General features: G+C 49.3%; 1 protein-coding gene across 1 annotated transcript in view; it reads left to right on the forward strand.

The window, feature by feature from the left end:
• The window catches only part of ZBTB46 (zinc finger and BTB domain containing 46), a 56,908-nt gene that overhangs the window by 34,203 nt on the left and 6,118 nt on the right, over positions 1–16,587 (forward strand). The window contains 1 exon segment of the mRNA XM_032256979.1: positions 16,341–16,516. Within this exon segment, the coding sequence (XP_032112870.1) occupies positions 16,341–16,516 (176 nt within the window).

Here is a 16,587-nt window from a genome sequence, read left to right on the forward strand (position 1 = left end):
TTTCTTTAGGTCCCTTTACTGCCACAAAACTTGATTCATGTCTACAGAATTCATGTTGGGGGCCAGGTGCAGTGGCTCACGTCTGTAATCCCAGCACTCTGGGAGGCTGAGACAGGAAAATCACTTGAACCCAGGAGGCAGAGGTTATGGTGAGCCGAGATTGCACCATCTCACTCCAGCCTGGGCAACAAGAGTGCAACTCAGTCTCAAAAAAAAAAAATTCATTTTGGGTTTCTTGACAGAATGCAAGCGGGTAGCCTCACAGACAGGGGTACCAGTCATTACAACAGAGAGAGAGAGAGAGAGAGAGAGAGAGAGAGAGAGAGTATGTGTGTGTGTGTGTAGAAATTAAGACTTCAGGCTGGGCGCAGTGGCACATGCTTGTGATCCCAGCTCTTTGGGAAGCTGAGGAAAGTGGAGTACTTGAGCTCAGGAGTTCAAGACCAGCCCAGGCAACATGGTGAAATCTCATCTCTACAGTTACCCTGGAGGCTGAGCTGGAGGATCACTTGAGCCCAGGAGGTCAAGGCCGCAGTGACCCATGATTGCACCACAGAGTGAGACCTTGTCTGAAAAAAGAATAGAAACTCCCACACATAACCTATCCGGGAGGGGAGCCAGTGCAGGTGGGATGACGCTGTGATCCTGGAGAGAAGAGAGCACAGATAAGTGCCCTTCACCCAGCGGTGCTGCCAGCCTGTTTCCCAAACTTCAGAGCAGGAAGTGGAGCCTGAGGGAAGGCGGCATGCTTTTGTGCCACGGATACAGAGGTTGTCCTTAGGGGCAGCCAAAGGAGCCAGGACTTGAGGGGTGGAATCCCAAAAAGCAAGAAACAGAAGGACCCCAGACTCTGCATACAACTGCCCCCCACCCCAAGCCTCTAAGATACACATGCATGCGCGCGCGCACACACAGAGCAACGCTGCAAGAACCAAAGCAGAACAGAGCTGGGAGGGAGGCTGCATCACTCCGCAGTCATGCACGTGAAGATGCAGGCTGCATACCAAATCCCAGTGAGGTGGAGGGGTCCGGGAAACGTCCAGACTTTCAGGTGAGACTCCACAGGGACGATGTCCTGAAGCTTACTTGCTTCCTGCCCTCAACTCATTCCCCAGAAGTAAAACCAAAAACAGAATCAGACCAGCCCTAAAGGCTAAAATGAAGCCTTCACAGGATCAAAGGAATTCTCCGGCATCTACTTATCAGAGACGGAAGTGAAACAACCACTTTTATAAAACACCAACTGAAGTGTCTTTGGGAGGAGATGCCAGAGTCTAAGTGTGGCCCTCCTCCTCTCATTTGCCACATCTAGCATCTAGTAGGGCATTACAGCATGGGTTAACTACGACAGCCAAGTGACTGAAACCAACCAGGAAAAACAGATATTGCAATTCAAGGTAGGGAGTTGAAGCTATCTATAACCAACATAAGCCAGAAAATTAAGGAGATGATGGATAAGAGATTAAAAGATGGGAGACTTTCAAGAGAATTTGAATGTGATAAAAGAGAAGTAGGCTGGGTGAGGTGGCTCACACCTGTAATCCCAGCACTTTGGGAGGCCGAGTGAGCAGATCACCTGAGGTCATTTCAAGATCAGCCTGGCCAACATGGTGAAACCCCATTTATACTAAAAATACAAAAATTAGCTGCGTGTGGTGGTGGGTGCCTGTGATCCCAGTTACTAGGGAGGCTGAGGTAGAAGAATCGCTTGAACCCGGGAAGTAGAGGATGCAGTGAGTTGAGATCGTGCCACTGCACTCCAGCTTGGCTGACAGAGCAAGACTGTCTAAAAAACAAAAAAGGTGGAAATTTTGGAACTGAAAATACAACCTCTGAAATTAAGAATTATTTGCAGAGTCTAAAAGTAGTGTGGACACAACAGACGGTAGGGTGAGCAAACTGGGAAACTGGCCCCTGAAAAATACTCATGCCAAGGCTTAGAGGAAATTTTAAAAGAATGAGGAAGAAAGCAAAGAGACGTGTGGAACACAGTCAAAATGTTTAATGTATGTGTAACTGGAGTCCCAGAAGAGGAAGGGAGAGGAAACAGAACGGAAGCATGGCCAAAGAGGTTGTAGCTGAGAGGTTCCCAAAACTGATGAAAGACATCAACCCACAGATTCGGGAAGCTCCGTGAGCCTTAAGCAGAATGGATACCAAACAAAAAATAACAAAAAACAGTCTAGGCACATTCTAGTCCAACTGTCAAAAACGGAAAACAAAAAGAAGCATCTTAAAAGCAGCCAGAGAAAACATGCTTCACTTTCAGAAGAACAACAGAACTGATGGCTGACTTCCCTTGTGTAGCTTCTGACTTTCCCAGAAATGATAGATGCTAGAAGACAAGGAATGACATCTTCGAAGTGCTGGAAGGAGAAAGTTGCCAACCTGGAGCTCCATACCTAGCAAAAACATTCATCACAATTTAAGGGCATATTGTCATACAAACAAAACCAGGAAGATTCATTGCCAGATGACAAGAAGTACTAAAAAAAAGTCCTTAGGCAAAAGAAAAAGTATCCAAGATGGGAGTGCAGAACTGAAGAGAGGAATAAAAAGTACAGAGAGGGGCCGGGTGCAGGGGCCACGCCTGTGATCCCAGCACGGTGGGAGGCCAAGGCGGGAAGAGGCCAGGAGTTTGAGACCAATATGGCAAGATCTCATCTCTACCAAAAAAGTACTTATTTTATTGATTGATTGATTGATTGATTGAGACAGGGTCTCACTCTGTTGCCCTGGCTGGAGTGCAGTGGTGTGATCCCAGCTCACTGCAACCTCTGCCTCCCGAGTTCAAGTGATTCTTGTGCCTCAGCCTCCCGAGAAGCTGGAATCACAGGTGCATGCCACCACGTCTGGCTAATTTTTTTGTATTTTTAGTAGAGACAACATTTTGCCATGTTGCGCAAGCTGGTCTGGAACTCCTGGCCTCAAGTGATTTGCCCGCCTCTGCCTCCCAAAGTGCTGGGATTACAGGCATGAGCCACTGCACTTGGCCTATAAATTTTTTTTTTTTTTTTTTTTTGAGGCGGGGTTTCGCTCTTTTTACCCAGGCTGGAGTGCAATGGCGCGATCTCGGCTCACCGCAACCTCCGCCTCCTGGGTTCAGGCAATTCTCCTGCCTCAGCCTCCTGAGTAGCTGGGACTACAGGCACGCACCACCATGCCCAGCTAATTTTTTGTAGTTTTAGTAGAGACAGGGTTTCACCATGTTGACCAGGATGGTCTTGATCTCTTGACCTTGTGATCCACCCGCCTTGGCCTCCCAAAGTGCTGGGATTACAGACTTGAGCCACCGCGCCCGGCCAATTTTTTTTTTTTTAATTAGCTGGACATGGTGGCTCATGCCTGTAGTTCCAGCCACTTGGGAGGCTGAGGTGGGAGGATCGCGTGAGCCCAGGAAGTGGGCTGTGTGAGCTGTGGTTACACTGCTGCACTCCAGCCTGGGTGACAGAGCAAGGCTGTCTCTTAAAAAAAAGGGTAACCATTGTTTAAAGCAACAGTTATAATATTGGGGATTTTTAAACATAAATATATGGCACTATTAGCATGTGAGGGGATAGATGAGAGTTAACTGCTGTGTGGTCCGTGCTCTTTCACAGTCACTTGAGTGACGCCCACAAATAGTAAAAGTCATATGATTCACAGGCTCAGTGTGGAGAAGAAACGGAATAATACTTGGTACAGTGTGGATCTATGTCCTCAGCCAGAGCTCATGTTCACCTGTGGGCTGTAGTCACGGAGGTGGGGCCTGGTGGCTCCATCCCCTCAGCGCCGTCCCTGTGATGGTGAGGCCTCACAAGACCTGGTCAGTTAAGAGTATGTGGCACCTGCTCCAGGACCCTCTCTCTTGCTCCTGCTCCTGCCACGTGAGATGCCTGCTCCCTCTTTGCCTTCTGCCATGATTGAAAGCTCCCTGCGGTCCCCCCAGAAGCTGATGCCACCATGCTTCCTGTACAGCCTGCAGAACCGTGAGCCAATTAAACCTCTTTTCTCGTAAATTATCCAGTCTCAGGTATTTCTTTATAGAATGGCCTGGTACAACACTTGATTAATTTGAAAGAAGGCAAGAATCAGAGAATAAATGCGTGAAAAATAATATTAAAAAAAAAAAGGCAAGAAAGAGAGGATAAGAACAAAAAGCATAAAGGACAAAAAAAAAAATCAAGAAGACGATGGCCTTAGACCAGCCATGTCAGTAATTACACTATTAAAAATGGACAAAACACTCCAATGAAAGAGACGATCAGCCTGTTTTTAAAAAGCATTGTTGGCCGGCTGCAGTGCCTCATACCTGTAATCCCAGCACTTTGGGCAGCCAAGGTGGGATGATCACTTGAGGATAGGAATTTGAGGCTGCAGTGAGCCATGATTGTGCACTGCACTCCAGCCTGGGCGGCATTTTGTTTATAGATGACATACTTTATAGATAAGGACACAGAAAGGCTTAAAACAGAAAGATAGAAAAAGATGAAGCAGACTGGCCATGGTGGTTCACACCTATAATCCTAGCACTTGAGGAGCCTGAGGTGGGAGGATCTCTTGAGACTAAGAGTTTGATACCTGCTTGGACAACATAGCAAGACCCCATGTCTAAAACAAGTTGAGTAATTAGCTGGGTGTGGTAGTGCACACCTGTAATCCAAGCTACTTGGGAGGCTGAGGCAGATTACTTGAGCCCAAAAGTTTGAGGTTGCAGTGAGCTATGATTATTCCACTGTACTCCAGCCTGAGTGACAGAGCAAGACCCTATCTCTAAAAATGAAAGAAAAAAAAAAAAAAGGATGGGCGCAGTGTCTCAACGCCTGTAATCCCAGCACTTTGGGAGGCCAAGGCAAGCAGATCACGAGGCCAAGAGATCGAGACCATCCTGGCCAACATGGTGAAACCCTGTCTCTACTAAAAATACAAAAATTAGCTGGGCATGGTGGTGCACGCCTGTAGTCCCAGCTCTTGGGAGGCTGAGGCAGGAGCATTGCTTGAACATAGGGGGTGGAGGTTGCAGTGAGCCAAGATCCTGCCGCTGCACTCCCGCCCGGCTCCTGCCGCTGCACTCCCGCCCGGCTCCTGCCGCTGCACTCCCGCCCGGCTGACAGAGCGAGACTCTGTCTCCAATGATAATAAGAAAAGAGACAAGCCCACAGTTGCAATCGGGGGGTTTAAAACACTTCTCTCTCAGTGACTGATGGAACAGCAAACAAAATCTCAATCAGGATAGAGAAGATGTGAGCAGCTTTCAAATGTTAAATTCACCTTGAATTCCTGGAAATAAATGCATCTGGTCACAAGCTGCTATTTCTTTCCTGTGTTACTGGATTCAACGTGCTAACAATTCGTTTGAATCTTGCATCTGTGTTCACAGAGATACCGGCGTATAACAGCACAATTAGCCCAGCTTGAACGTTACACCACACAAGTGTAGGGTGTTCCAGATGGGCAGGAAGCACTCACCAAAGGAGACCTGTCAGGCCCATAATTCAGGGTCAACAGATACCAAAGGATTGAAAGCAGAGAGAGTACGTTCTTTGACCTTAGCAAACTGAAATTAGGAAGCAGTAACAGGACACTGGAATATCCCAAGTGCTTGCACATCGGTGCACTTTCACGTAACCCATGAGTCAAAGCATAAGTCACTATGGAAATGATACTTTTTTTTTTTTGAGACAAAAATCTTGCTCTGTCGCTCAGGCTGGAGTGCAGTGGCGAGATCTTGGCTCACTGCAACCTCAGCCTCCTGGGTTCAAGCGATTCTCCTGCCTCAGCCCCCCAAGTAGTTGGGACTAGAGGTGCATGCCACCATGGCCGGCTAATTTTTGTATTTTTAGTAGAAATGGGGTTTCACCATAGTGGCCAGGCTAGTTTCGAACTCCTGACCTTGTGGTCTCCCTGTCTCAGCCTCCCAAAGCACTGGGATTACAGACGTGAGCCACTGCGTCCAGCCAAAATATTTTTAACTGAATGATAATGAAAAAAAGCTGTATCAAAACTTTTAGGTCACATCTGATGCAATATTTAAGGGAAATTTATAGCTCCAGTTTCATATTAGGACAGAAGAAAGGTTCTAAATTTGTCAAAAAGTAAGAAAAAGAATAGCAAATTAAACCCAAAGAAGTAAGAGAAGGGAAATAAAGAATAGATATCAGGCTGGGTGTGGTGACTCACGCCTGTAATCCTAACACTTTGGGAGGCTGATGCAGGTGGATCACCTGAGGTCAGGAGTTCGAGACCAACCTGGCCAACATGCTAAAACCCCATCTCTACTAAAAATACAAAAATTAACCAGGTATGGTGGAGGGTGCCTTTAATCCCAGCTACTTGGGAGGCTGAGGCAGGAGAATCTCCTGTACCTGGGAGGCGGAGGTTGCAGTGAGCTGAGATCATGCCACCATACTCCAGCCTGGACGACAGAGGGAGACTCCATCTAAAAAAAAAAATTAAAAAAAAAAAAATAGCAGCTGGGCGCGGTGGCTTATGCCTGTAATCCCAGCACTTTGGGAGGCCTAGGCAGGTGGATCATGAGGTCAGGAGTTCGAGACCAGCCAGTCTCTACTAAAAATACAAAAAAAAGCAGCTGGGCATGGTGGCATGCACCTCTAATCCCACCTGCTTGCTTGAACCTTGGAGGCGGAGGTTGCAGTGAGCCGATAGTGCACTACTGCACTGCAGCCTGGGTGACACAGCGAGACTCCATCTAAAAAAAAAAAAAATGGCTATTATGAAGGAGAAAGCAGACATACAAGAATGAACAGTGCAACTGGGCATGGTGGTGCACACCTGTAATCCCAGCACTTTGGGAGGTTAGGGTGAGAGGATGACTTGAGGCCACGGAGTGGATGGTTACAGTGAGCTGTGATTTAACCACTGCATTCCAGCCTGGGCAAAGCTGTAGGTTCCAGCCCTACTGGGTCTGGTGGGTGTTCCCTACGGGTGCAGAGATGAGAGACTAGAAATAAGGACACGATACACTGAGATCAAGAGAAAGTGTGTTGGGCCCAGGGGCCCTCTACCACCTAGTACGCGGAGACCCGTAGGGGCCCGAGTGCCTGGACACTCTGACTTTTATTAGGTACAAGACAGGGGGGCAGGGTAAGTAGGCTCAGTCCTCCACAGTTACTGATAGGGTCAAGCAAATCACGTGTCTAAGGAGCAGGGGCCCGGGGCTTGCAAGCAGCCAAAGCAGGGGCAGCGGATGCACCAGCACGTTAATGTTATGCCTGTCAAGTAAGAACCAAGGCTTCAGGAATTAGCTGCTTCTCACTGTCTTCAAAAGAGGAACCAGGTGCAGAAGCAGGGAGTGAAAGTGGACACAGATTGTAACTAATACAGCACAGCACACAGAGACATTAAGCCCCCAGGTGGCTGCGGGTTGGGCTGACTGATAGCAGTTTTTCCACAAGAGCACGGGGGAGTGGAGTTTTCTCCAACTTGCCCAAGGACAAGTCTGCTGAGTGGTGGGTGCTTCCCCAGATGCCCTCCAGCAACCCTGATGCGGGCGTGATCAAGGGCTTGGTCATCTCTGCTCATCACCACTGGGTTGTAATAGTCTTGCCGTGGCCACATCCCATCGCATCCTTTATCAGTCTCTGACCACAGCACCCTGAAGTTTCTAGGAAATTATGCATAAAGTACAAGAAGGCTTTAATCAGGGCTGAATATTCAGTGAGACTAGTATCTAATCACTCATGATACTTAGTCCTCACTGGATTCTGGCTGAGGCTTCGGTCTCCTGCTTCGGCATTTACGAGACATTCCTCCCACACAAACCCAAAACCGGAAGATGAACAATGCCCAAAGCCTTTTGTTGAAAAGATTAATAAAACTGATAAAACTCCTATTAAAACTGATCAATAGATATTGGATAGATACGATTTTTTTATTTTTTTGAGATAGAGTCTCACTCTGTCACCCAGGCTGGAGTGCAGTGGCATGATCTCGGCTCACCGAAACCTTCAGCTTCCAGGTTCAAGCGATTCTTCTGCCTCAGCCTCCCAAGTAGCTGAGATTACAGGCACCCACCACAACGCCCAGCTATTTTTTTTTTTTGTATTTTTAGTAGAGATGGGGTCTTACCATGTTAGCCAGGCTGGTCTTGATCTCCTGACCTTGTGATCCACCTACCTGGGCCTCCCAAGCCCAGCCTGGATAGATAAGATTATCATACACAACTTTATGCTAACACATTTGACAAATTGGAGGAAATGAGAAAATTACTTGAAAACCAGAATTTATCAAAACTGAAGCAAACAAGAAGAGCTCCATAGTTTTATGATCTGCTGAGAAAATTGAATTAATAACTTTAAAACCTTCCCACAGAGAAAGCTCAGCGCCCAGTGGCCTCACTAGTGAATTCTTTCAAATTTAGTGGAAGAAAATAATGCCAACATTACACACATCTTCCAAAGACTAGAAAATAGGGCACTCTCCAGCCTGTCTGAACTGGCATAGTCTTGATCCCAGAGCCTGATGTGGCATTACAAGAAAGGAAATTAGGCTGGGCGTGGTGGCTTACGCCTGTAATCCCAACACTTTGGGAGGCCAAGGTGAGTGGATCACAAGGTCAAGAGATCGAGACCATCCTGGCCAACATGGTGAAACCACATCTCTACTAAAAATAAAAAAATTAGCTGGGCGTGTTGGTGTGCACCTGTAGTCCCAGCTACTCGGGAGGCTGAGGCAGGAGAATCACTTAAACCAGAAGGCAGAGGTTGCAGTGAGCCGAGACTGCACTGCTGCACTCCAGCCTGGTGACAGAGCGAGACTCTATCTTAAAAGAAAAAGAAAAAGAAATTATCACTCAGCACAGTTGCATAACTATGAAATACCAGCAGATGGAATCCAGTGATATAGAAGAACCATACCACATGGTCGGGCAGTCTTATCCCAGGAACTCAGGATTAAGTAAATGTTTGGAAATCAATGTATGTAACTCACTGCATTAGCAGAATAAAGGAGAAAACCTGCTGTGATCACCTCAATAAAAGCAGAAAACACTTTTGATAAAATTCAGTAGCATTCATGATAAAAATTAGCAGATCTGGAGTATAAAGAAATGTTTTGAACCTGATAAAAATTATTTACAAAAAATAAGTTAACCTCATGGTTAATGGTGAAATCATGATGACTTTGCATCTGAGTATGGGAAGAATACGCATGTGCCCAGCGTTACCACCTGTATTCAGAATTGGCTGGAGATCCTGGCCGAGGTTCATTGTGCAGGGCTGCACCTGAGAGCTCTTGCATTCCTAGGGTTTGTGTTGGGAACCTCCCTTTCCTGCCTCCTCCCCGAGCCCCACCTCTTGTCCCAAACTGTGCAATACAGTGACGAAATGAAAAGGACTAGGCATTGTAGCTCTTCCCTGTAATCTCAGCACTTTGGAAGGCTGAGGCAGGTGGATCACTTGAGTCCAGGAGTTCAAGACCAGCCTGGGCAACATGGCAAGACCCTGTCTTTACGAAAGAAAAAAAGAACAAGAAATGAATGGAAAGGAATACGTAAAAGTGTCATTATTTGTGGGTGACATGATTATGCATATAGGAAATTTAGAAGAATCTAGAAACCGTTTGATTTTAACAGGAGAATTTACCAAATATCCTGGATTTAGAGTCAATGTACTAAAGTCAATATAGAAAAGTCAACTCTATTTCTATGAATAACAGAGTTTCATTTTATAGGACATCAAATGCCTAGGAATAAATCAAACAAAAAATATGCAAGACCTCGACACAGAAAACTATAAGGTATTGCTGGGAGAAATTAAAGAAGATATAAATAAATGCAGGAGTATACTATGTTCATGGAAAAGAAGACTCACTATTGTTAAGATGTGAATCTCCCTACGTTGATATATTATTGGATCAGCCCAGTTCCTGTTAAAATCCCAGCAGAGGGGTGTGTGTGTGTGTGTGTGTGTGTGTGTGTGTATACACGTGTGCGCGTGCGCGTGTGTGCAAATTGACTAACTCCTAAATATGTTTGGAAATGTGAAGGATCTAGGATAGTGATTTAAGGGCCCTGGAGATTTGTGTTAACCAGGTATGGTAGTACACACACAGAAATAACTATCATAAAAGGAAGAAATTTGTTATACTCACTGATTTCTAGAAATAAGAGGCACACCATTCCGTGCAGAACTACATGGGGAAGCACCAGGGTCTGTCAGGAGGCAGAGGGAGAGAGGGAAATGCAGGCTGCAGCTTTATTTTACTTTATCTTAGAGACAGAGTATTGCTGTGCCACCAGGCTGGAGTGCAGTGGCGTGATCTTGGCTCACTGCAACCTGATCCCAGGTTCAAGCAATTCTCCTGCTGGGTGCAGTGGCTCACACCTGTAATCCCAGCACTTTGGGAGGCTGAGGCAGGTGGATCACCTGAGGTCAGGAGTTCGAAACCAGTCTGACCAATATGGTGAAACCCCATCTCTTATTTAAAAAAAAAAAGTAATTCTCCTGCCTCAGCCTCCCAAGTAGCTGGGATTATAGGCATGTGCCACCACCCTCAGCTAATTTTTGTATTTTTAGTAAAGACAGGGTTTCACCATGTTGGCCAGGATGGTCTCGATCTGTTGACCTCAATCACCTGCCTCGGCCTCCCAAAGTGCTGGGATACAGGCGTGAGCCACTGCACCCGGCCAGGCTGGAGCTTTGTTTGGTTTCTGTGGGGAGGAATGGAGGAGGCAGGGTAAGTTTGTTTAGGATTGTGTGATTTGAATAATTTCAGTAGGCTCTGGGGCAGAGGGGCTGGGAGACAACTGACTGTACGTAGTGTGAGAACCTGGTGGATGAGGTGGGGGGAGTGTGAGCTCTGGATGGGTTGGTTTACATGTGGAAGGTGCACTTGAAGGTGTGTTATTTGTTATCTTAGGCACTGGGAGGGGAAGGTCCTCCAGGGTCATTGAGACCCCAGATGTCAGCGAATCAGAAAACAGGAAGTAAAAGGCAGGGTTCATACGAGGTGACCTTGGAAAGGAAGGAGAAGCTGGAGGGCTGAGCTGTGCAGCTATCCAGGCTTTAGTGCTGCCGTAATGGAGCCGCTGTGGTGTTGATGAGGGTAGACAGGCGGACTGATGTGCATGGCCACCAGGCGACCACAAAGCCACCTCAGTGTGGGACAGGTGGTCACAAAGCCGCCTCATTGAGGGACACGTGGTCACAAAGCCGCCTCATTGAGGGACACGTGGTCACAAAGCCGCCTCAGTGTGGGACAGGTGGTCACAAAGCCGCCTCAGTGAGGGACACGTGGTCACAAAGCCGCCTCAGTGAGGGACACGTGGTCACAAAGTCGCCTCATTGAGGGACACGTGGTCACAAAGCCGCCTCAGTGTGGGACAGGTGGTCACAAAGCCGCCTCAGTGAGGGACAGGTGGTCACAAAGCCGCCTCAGTGTGGGACAGGTGGTCACAAAGCCGCCTCGGTGAGGGACACGTGGTCACAAAGCCGCCTCGGTGAGGGACAGGTGGTCACAAAGCCGCCTCGGTGAGGGACAGGTGGTCACAAAGCCGCCTCGGTGAGGGACAGGTGGTCACAAAGCCGCCTCGGTGAGGGACACGTGGTCACAAAGCCGCCTCGGTGAGGGACACGTGGTCACAAAGCCACCTCAGTGTGGGACAGGTGGTCACAAAGCCACCTCAGGGGGTCACAAAGCCGCCTCTGCACCTGGGTGTGGGACAGATGGTTTTTTCAATATGTGGTGCTGAGTGACTGGCCATTAACATGGAGGAAAAAAATGAATCTTGGCTGGTTGCAGTGGCTCACGCCTGTGATCCCAGCACTTTGGGAGGCTGAGGTGGGTGGATCACCTGAGGTCAGGAGTTTGAGACCAGCCTGGCCAACATGGCATAACCTCGTCTCTACTAAAAATACAAAATTAGCTGGGAGTGGTGGTGCACCTGTAATCCCAGCTACTCAGGAGGTTGAGGCAGGATAATTGCTTGAACCCAGGAGGCAGAGGTTGCAGTGAGCCAAGATCACGCCATTGCACTCCAGCGTGAGCAACAAGAGGGAAGCTTTGTCTCATAAAAGAAAAAAAAAGAAAAAAGAAAAGAAAATTATATCCAGACCAATATCCAGACGGTTGTGTGATGAAGACTCAGGAAGCAGCAGACTTGGGCCCTTCTGAAGGTGCCTTGTCCCCTCTCTGACGGCTTGAAGCCAACCTACCAGTCCATTTGGGTCCCTGCTGGTTTCTTGCAGTCTTTGACACTATCATGAAAAGGTTCTGGACTGTTCCCTGGTACAGTGGCTATTTAGGACACGTCGGATTCTCCTGCAGCGGGAAGCGTGCTGTGAGGGGCAGAGGAAGGGCCAAGTGCAGCCGCCTTGGCGTGGCGCAGGGAGGCCAGAGACCTCTGCTCTTCCTTGAGCTTCGGGAGGCCTGCAGCCTGGCACGAATGGCCGCAGCGTTTTCACAGACACAGTTCTGTACCACGTCGAATGTCCCATTTTAGGGAATCCGTGCCACCCTTTATGGCACTGCTTCTCAATTATTCTTTTGGAAGTCGGCCTTTTCCTTGTGAGAACACTTGATTCCTGACAAAGGGTTCTGTTTTCAGGACAGACCGGTAGAGTGCCTGTTTCCATAGAATGATCTTTATGCTTTTTCATTTAATTACTATTACCAAATGGATTTTAAGGCCTTGCTAGTGTTTATGAGAATGAAACTATGTGATGTTAATTTTTTTATTTTTCTTTCTTTCTTTTTTTTTTTTAAAGACGGGGTTTCACCATGCTGGTTGGGCTGGTCTTCAACTCCCGACCTCAGGTGATCCGCCCGCCTTGGCCTCCAAAGTGCTTGGATTACAGGCGTGAGACACCACGCCCGGCCGATGTTAATTTTTTTCTGAGATATATAGACTGTAAATCACAAGTAAATCATGCAAGATGTTGTTTCCAGTAAGAAATTATTTTAGTAATGACAGCCAATGAAATTCCCTCAACAATCACAGTACTGTCACTCAAATGTAGTGGGTTGAGTAGTGAACATCCCTCAAAAAGTCCGGATCCTCAGAGCTTGTGAATGTGACCATTTGGGAAAAGGGCCTCGCAGATATGATGAAGGATCTCAAAATGAGGCCCTCCTGTATTGGCCAGATGGGCCCTAAGTCCAATCACAGGTGTCCTTCTAAGAGACAGAAGAGAAAGAGACACAGACAGAAGAGGCCACACAGATGGTGTCAGAGACTGGAGCAGTGTGGCCACAAGCCAAGAGACAGCTGGAACCACTGGGGGCTGAGGTTGGAGGGACACTCCCTGGAGTCACTGGGGAGAGCAAGGCCGTGCTGACACCTTGATGTCCGACCTCTGGCCTCCAGGGCTGCAAGAGAGTGGATCTGGGTTGTTCTGAGTCTCCCAGGTTGTTGGGGGCGGGGTGGCAGGAAAATAGAGCATTAAGAAAAAGCTAGGGCCGGGCGTGGTGGCTCATGCCTGTAATCCCAGCATTTTGGGAGGCCGAGGCGGGTGGATCACAAGGTCAAGAGATCGAGACCATCCTGGTCAACATGGTGGAACCCCGTCTCTACTAAAAATACAAAAATTAGCTGGGCATGGTGGCGCGTGCCTGTAATCCCAGCTACTCAGGAGGCTGAGGCAGGAGAATTGCCTGAACCCAGGAGGCGGAGGTTGCGGTGAGCCGAGATCGCGCCATTGCACTCCAGCCTGGTTAACAAGAGCAAAACTCCGTCTCAAAAAAAAAAAAAAAAAAAAAAAGAAAAAAGAAAAAGCTGACGTGCATCGCAGGCAGCTCCAGACAGTGCAGGATGTAAGGGGACGGTCTGCAGCTTGGCTCTGCCGTCTGCGTGGTCCATATTCTGACGGGGACATAACGCTGAGTCCTGCTCGTGTCCGTTCTGTGTTGTCTTTCTACGGAAAAAGCACAGCGTTTCTATACAGAGATAAACATTTATTTAACATGTAGGTCTGAATTATTAAATAGAAACGGCTAAAATAAAGGATAATTCAGGATTTTAATTTTCAGGTTTGTATAAGAAGAATAGAAACCGTGAATGAACATATTCTCAAAAGTGTTGTTTTGGGCCAGGGACAGTGGCTCATGACTAATCCCAGCACTCTTAGAGGCCAAGGTGGAAGGAACGCTTAAGCCCAGGAGTTCAAGACCAGCCTGGCCAACATGGCAAGACCTCATCTTGTTTTTTGTTTTTTTTTAAAGATGGGGTTTCACCATGATGGCCAGGCTGGTCTTGAACTCCTGACCTCAGGTGATCCACCCACCTTTGCCTCCCAAAGTGCTAGGATTACAGGCTTGAGCCACTGCGCCCGGCTTTCTCATCTTGTTTAAGAAACAAAAACAGCCGGGCGCAGTGGCTCACGCCTGTAATCCCAGCATTTTGGGAGGCTGAGGCAGGTGGATCACCTGAGGTTAGGAGTTTGAGACCAGCCTGACCAATGTGGTGAAACCCCGTCTTAAAAAAAGAAAAAAGAAACAAAAATAGCCGGGTGCAGTGGCACCTGCCTGTAGTCCCAGCTACTCGGGAGGCTGAGGTGGGAGGATCGCTTGAGCCCCGGAGCTTTGGGCTGTAGTGCGCTATGCTGATCAGGTGTCCGCACTAAGTTTGGCATCAATATGGTGACCTCCCGGGAGCAGGGGACCAGCAGGTGAACAGGCCCAGGTTGGAAACGGAGCAGGTCAAAACTCCTGTGCTGATCAGTAGTGGGATCGCGCCTGTGAATAGCCACTGCACTCCACACTCCAGCCTGGGCAACATAGCAAGACCCCATCTTTAAAAAAAAAAAAAAAGAAAAAGTTGTTTTAAATAAAATAATCAAAAAGCTCATTTCCTTGCTCTCCTTTTCCAGCCTAGAACATGTGGAGCGTTTGTGCTGCTGGGTGTGATAATTCGAGAACAGGCGCCATCAGGGTGAGAGGGTGGTGGGGGGCGGTGTGTTGGGAAGGAGAAACCTCCCATGCCTGACTCCCAGGAGAGCCAGGGACACCGTGCGGCTGTCGGAGAGAGGCCAGGAAGAGCCTGGGTTTTCATCCTCCGCAGCCGCTGGGGCAGCGTGCGGTGGGACGTGCGCGGAACGCAGCCAGCTGCTCAGAGGCGCTGCTGCGCCAGGCTCAGCCTCTTGGGTTTTCCGTGTCTTGGCCACACAGACATGCTCCAGTTTCACAAAGTGAGTGCTCCTAGCAGATGCTGAGTTTCCTGTACACCTGCCTTTTGGAAGATCCTAGCCGTGGGGCTGTGCCTGTCCCCTGGAGCCCCAGGGCCTCCATGGACCCTCGGCATGGCAAGTGGGGGCTGCGATCAGCACGGTGGCGCATATTCCCCTTCTCAGAGCTTGTCTCCAGGAGGTGGCAGAGGGCTGCACAGGCCCAGCTGTGGGAGCCTCACCGAAGTGTTGTTGACAAGGTGAAAACGTAGAAACAAGTGTTCACCGGCACTGCCTGTTTAATGAATTATGGTGCGTTGTGTAGTTAAAACTCCTGCCATTGAAAGTGGTCACGTATGTGAAGGGGAAGAGGCCCTCGTCCTGCACAGCGGCGAGTACCCCGAGATCCCTCGGTGCGTGCGCTCACGGGGTTCAGGTGGGTTTCTTGGGGGTGCCAAGGACGTGGCTGCTCCAGACTCTCCCACTGGCCTGTGCCCAGGTCTGATGTGCCCATATCTGGGCCTGAGTAGCATAACGACATTTGGGGTGCTGGGGGTCCCCCAGGTTTTTGAGGCTGGCCCCAGGGCACGCACCATGGAGATGGTGTGGAGTTCCTGCTGCTGAGTGACGTTGGGTCTCAGGGTTGTGGGGGAAGAACTTGATTAAGTGGGTCTGGCTGCTTCTCCCGCATGCAGCAGAAAGGGGTCAGGGCTTTGAGTGGCTCTCCCGTCCCGCGTTTCCCCTGTTCTCTTTTGGGTCCTGTTACTCTGAAGTGTTTGTTTCTTATGTGCCTCCAGGAGGCGTCTGATCTGAAACCACGCCCAGGGCCTGCTACCCACGGCTGCTCAGGGGGTCTGGGCTGGAAGGAGGGTCCTGCAGGGACTGGGCGCTGTGTGAGGCACTGGCTGTCCTCACCCCTTGCCTCCTGCCTTTGGCCTGGGGGCTCTTGGTCTGTCCTCAGTGGCGCCATGGGCCCTTGGCCTGGAGGGAAAGATCTCATGAGAGCTGGGGCTCCTGAGCTCCGTGGGGCTCAGCCTTGCTGCCACCGCCCCCCAGGCCATGTGTGGGACAGTCTCTGCAGACGGGGGAGCCCAGCCTGCTGCAGTGCTGGCCAGTGCCTGGTGGGTGGCCGTGGGAGACAGGTGTCCTGGCTGCTGGGCTGCAGGGGGCAGCCATGGTCTGTGGGGCGCAGGGCAGCACATCCCAGGCCCTGCTGATGCCTGGCGGGTCTCTGTCTTTCAGTGAATGAGTTCACGGTGATCAGGAAGAAGTTCAAGTGCCCGTACTGCAGCTTCTCAGCCATGCACCAGTGCATCCTCAAGCGCCACATGCGGTCACACACCGGGGAGCGTCCGTACCCCTGCGAGATCTGCGGGAAGAAGTTCACGCGGCGTGAGCACATGAAGCGGCACACACTGGTGAGTGAGGGAGGGCAGCGGGCAGGGGCAGCAGGGCAGGGACAGCTGACAGGGGCAGAGGCAGCAGGGCA

This window comes from Sapajus apella, unplaced genomic scaffold (assembly GCF_009761245.1).
Source record: "Sapajus apella isolate SASKATOON/1434 unplaced genomic scaffold, GSC_monkey_1.0 scaffold96, whole genome shotgun sequence".
NCBI classification, from domain to species: domain Eukaryota; kingdom Metazoa; phylum Chordata; class Mammalia; order Primates; family Cebidae; genus Sapajus; species Sapajus apella.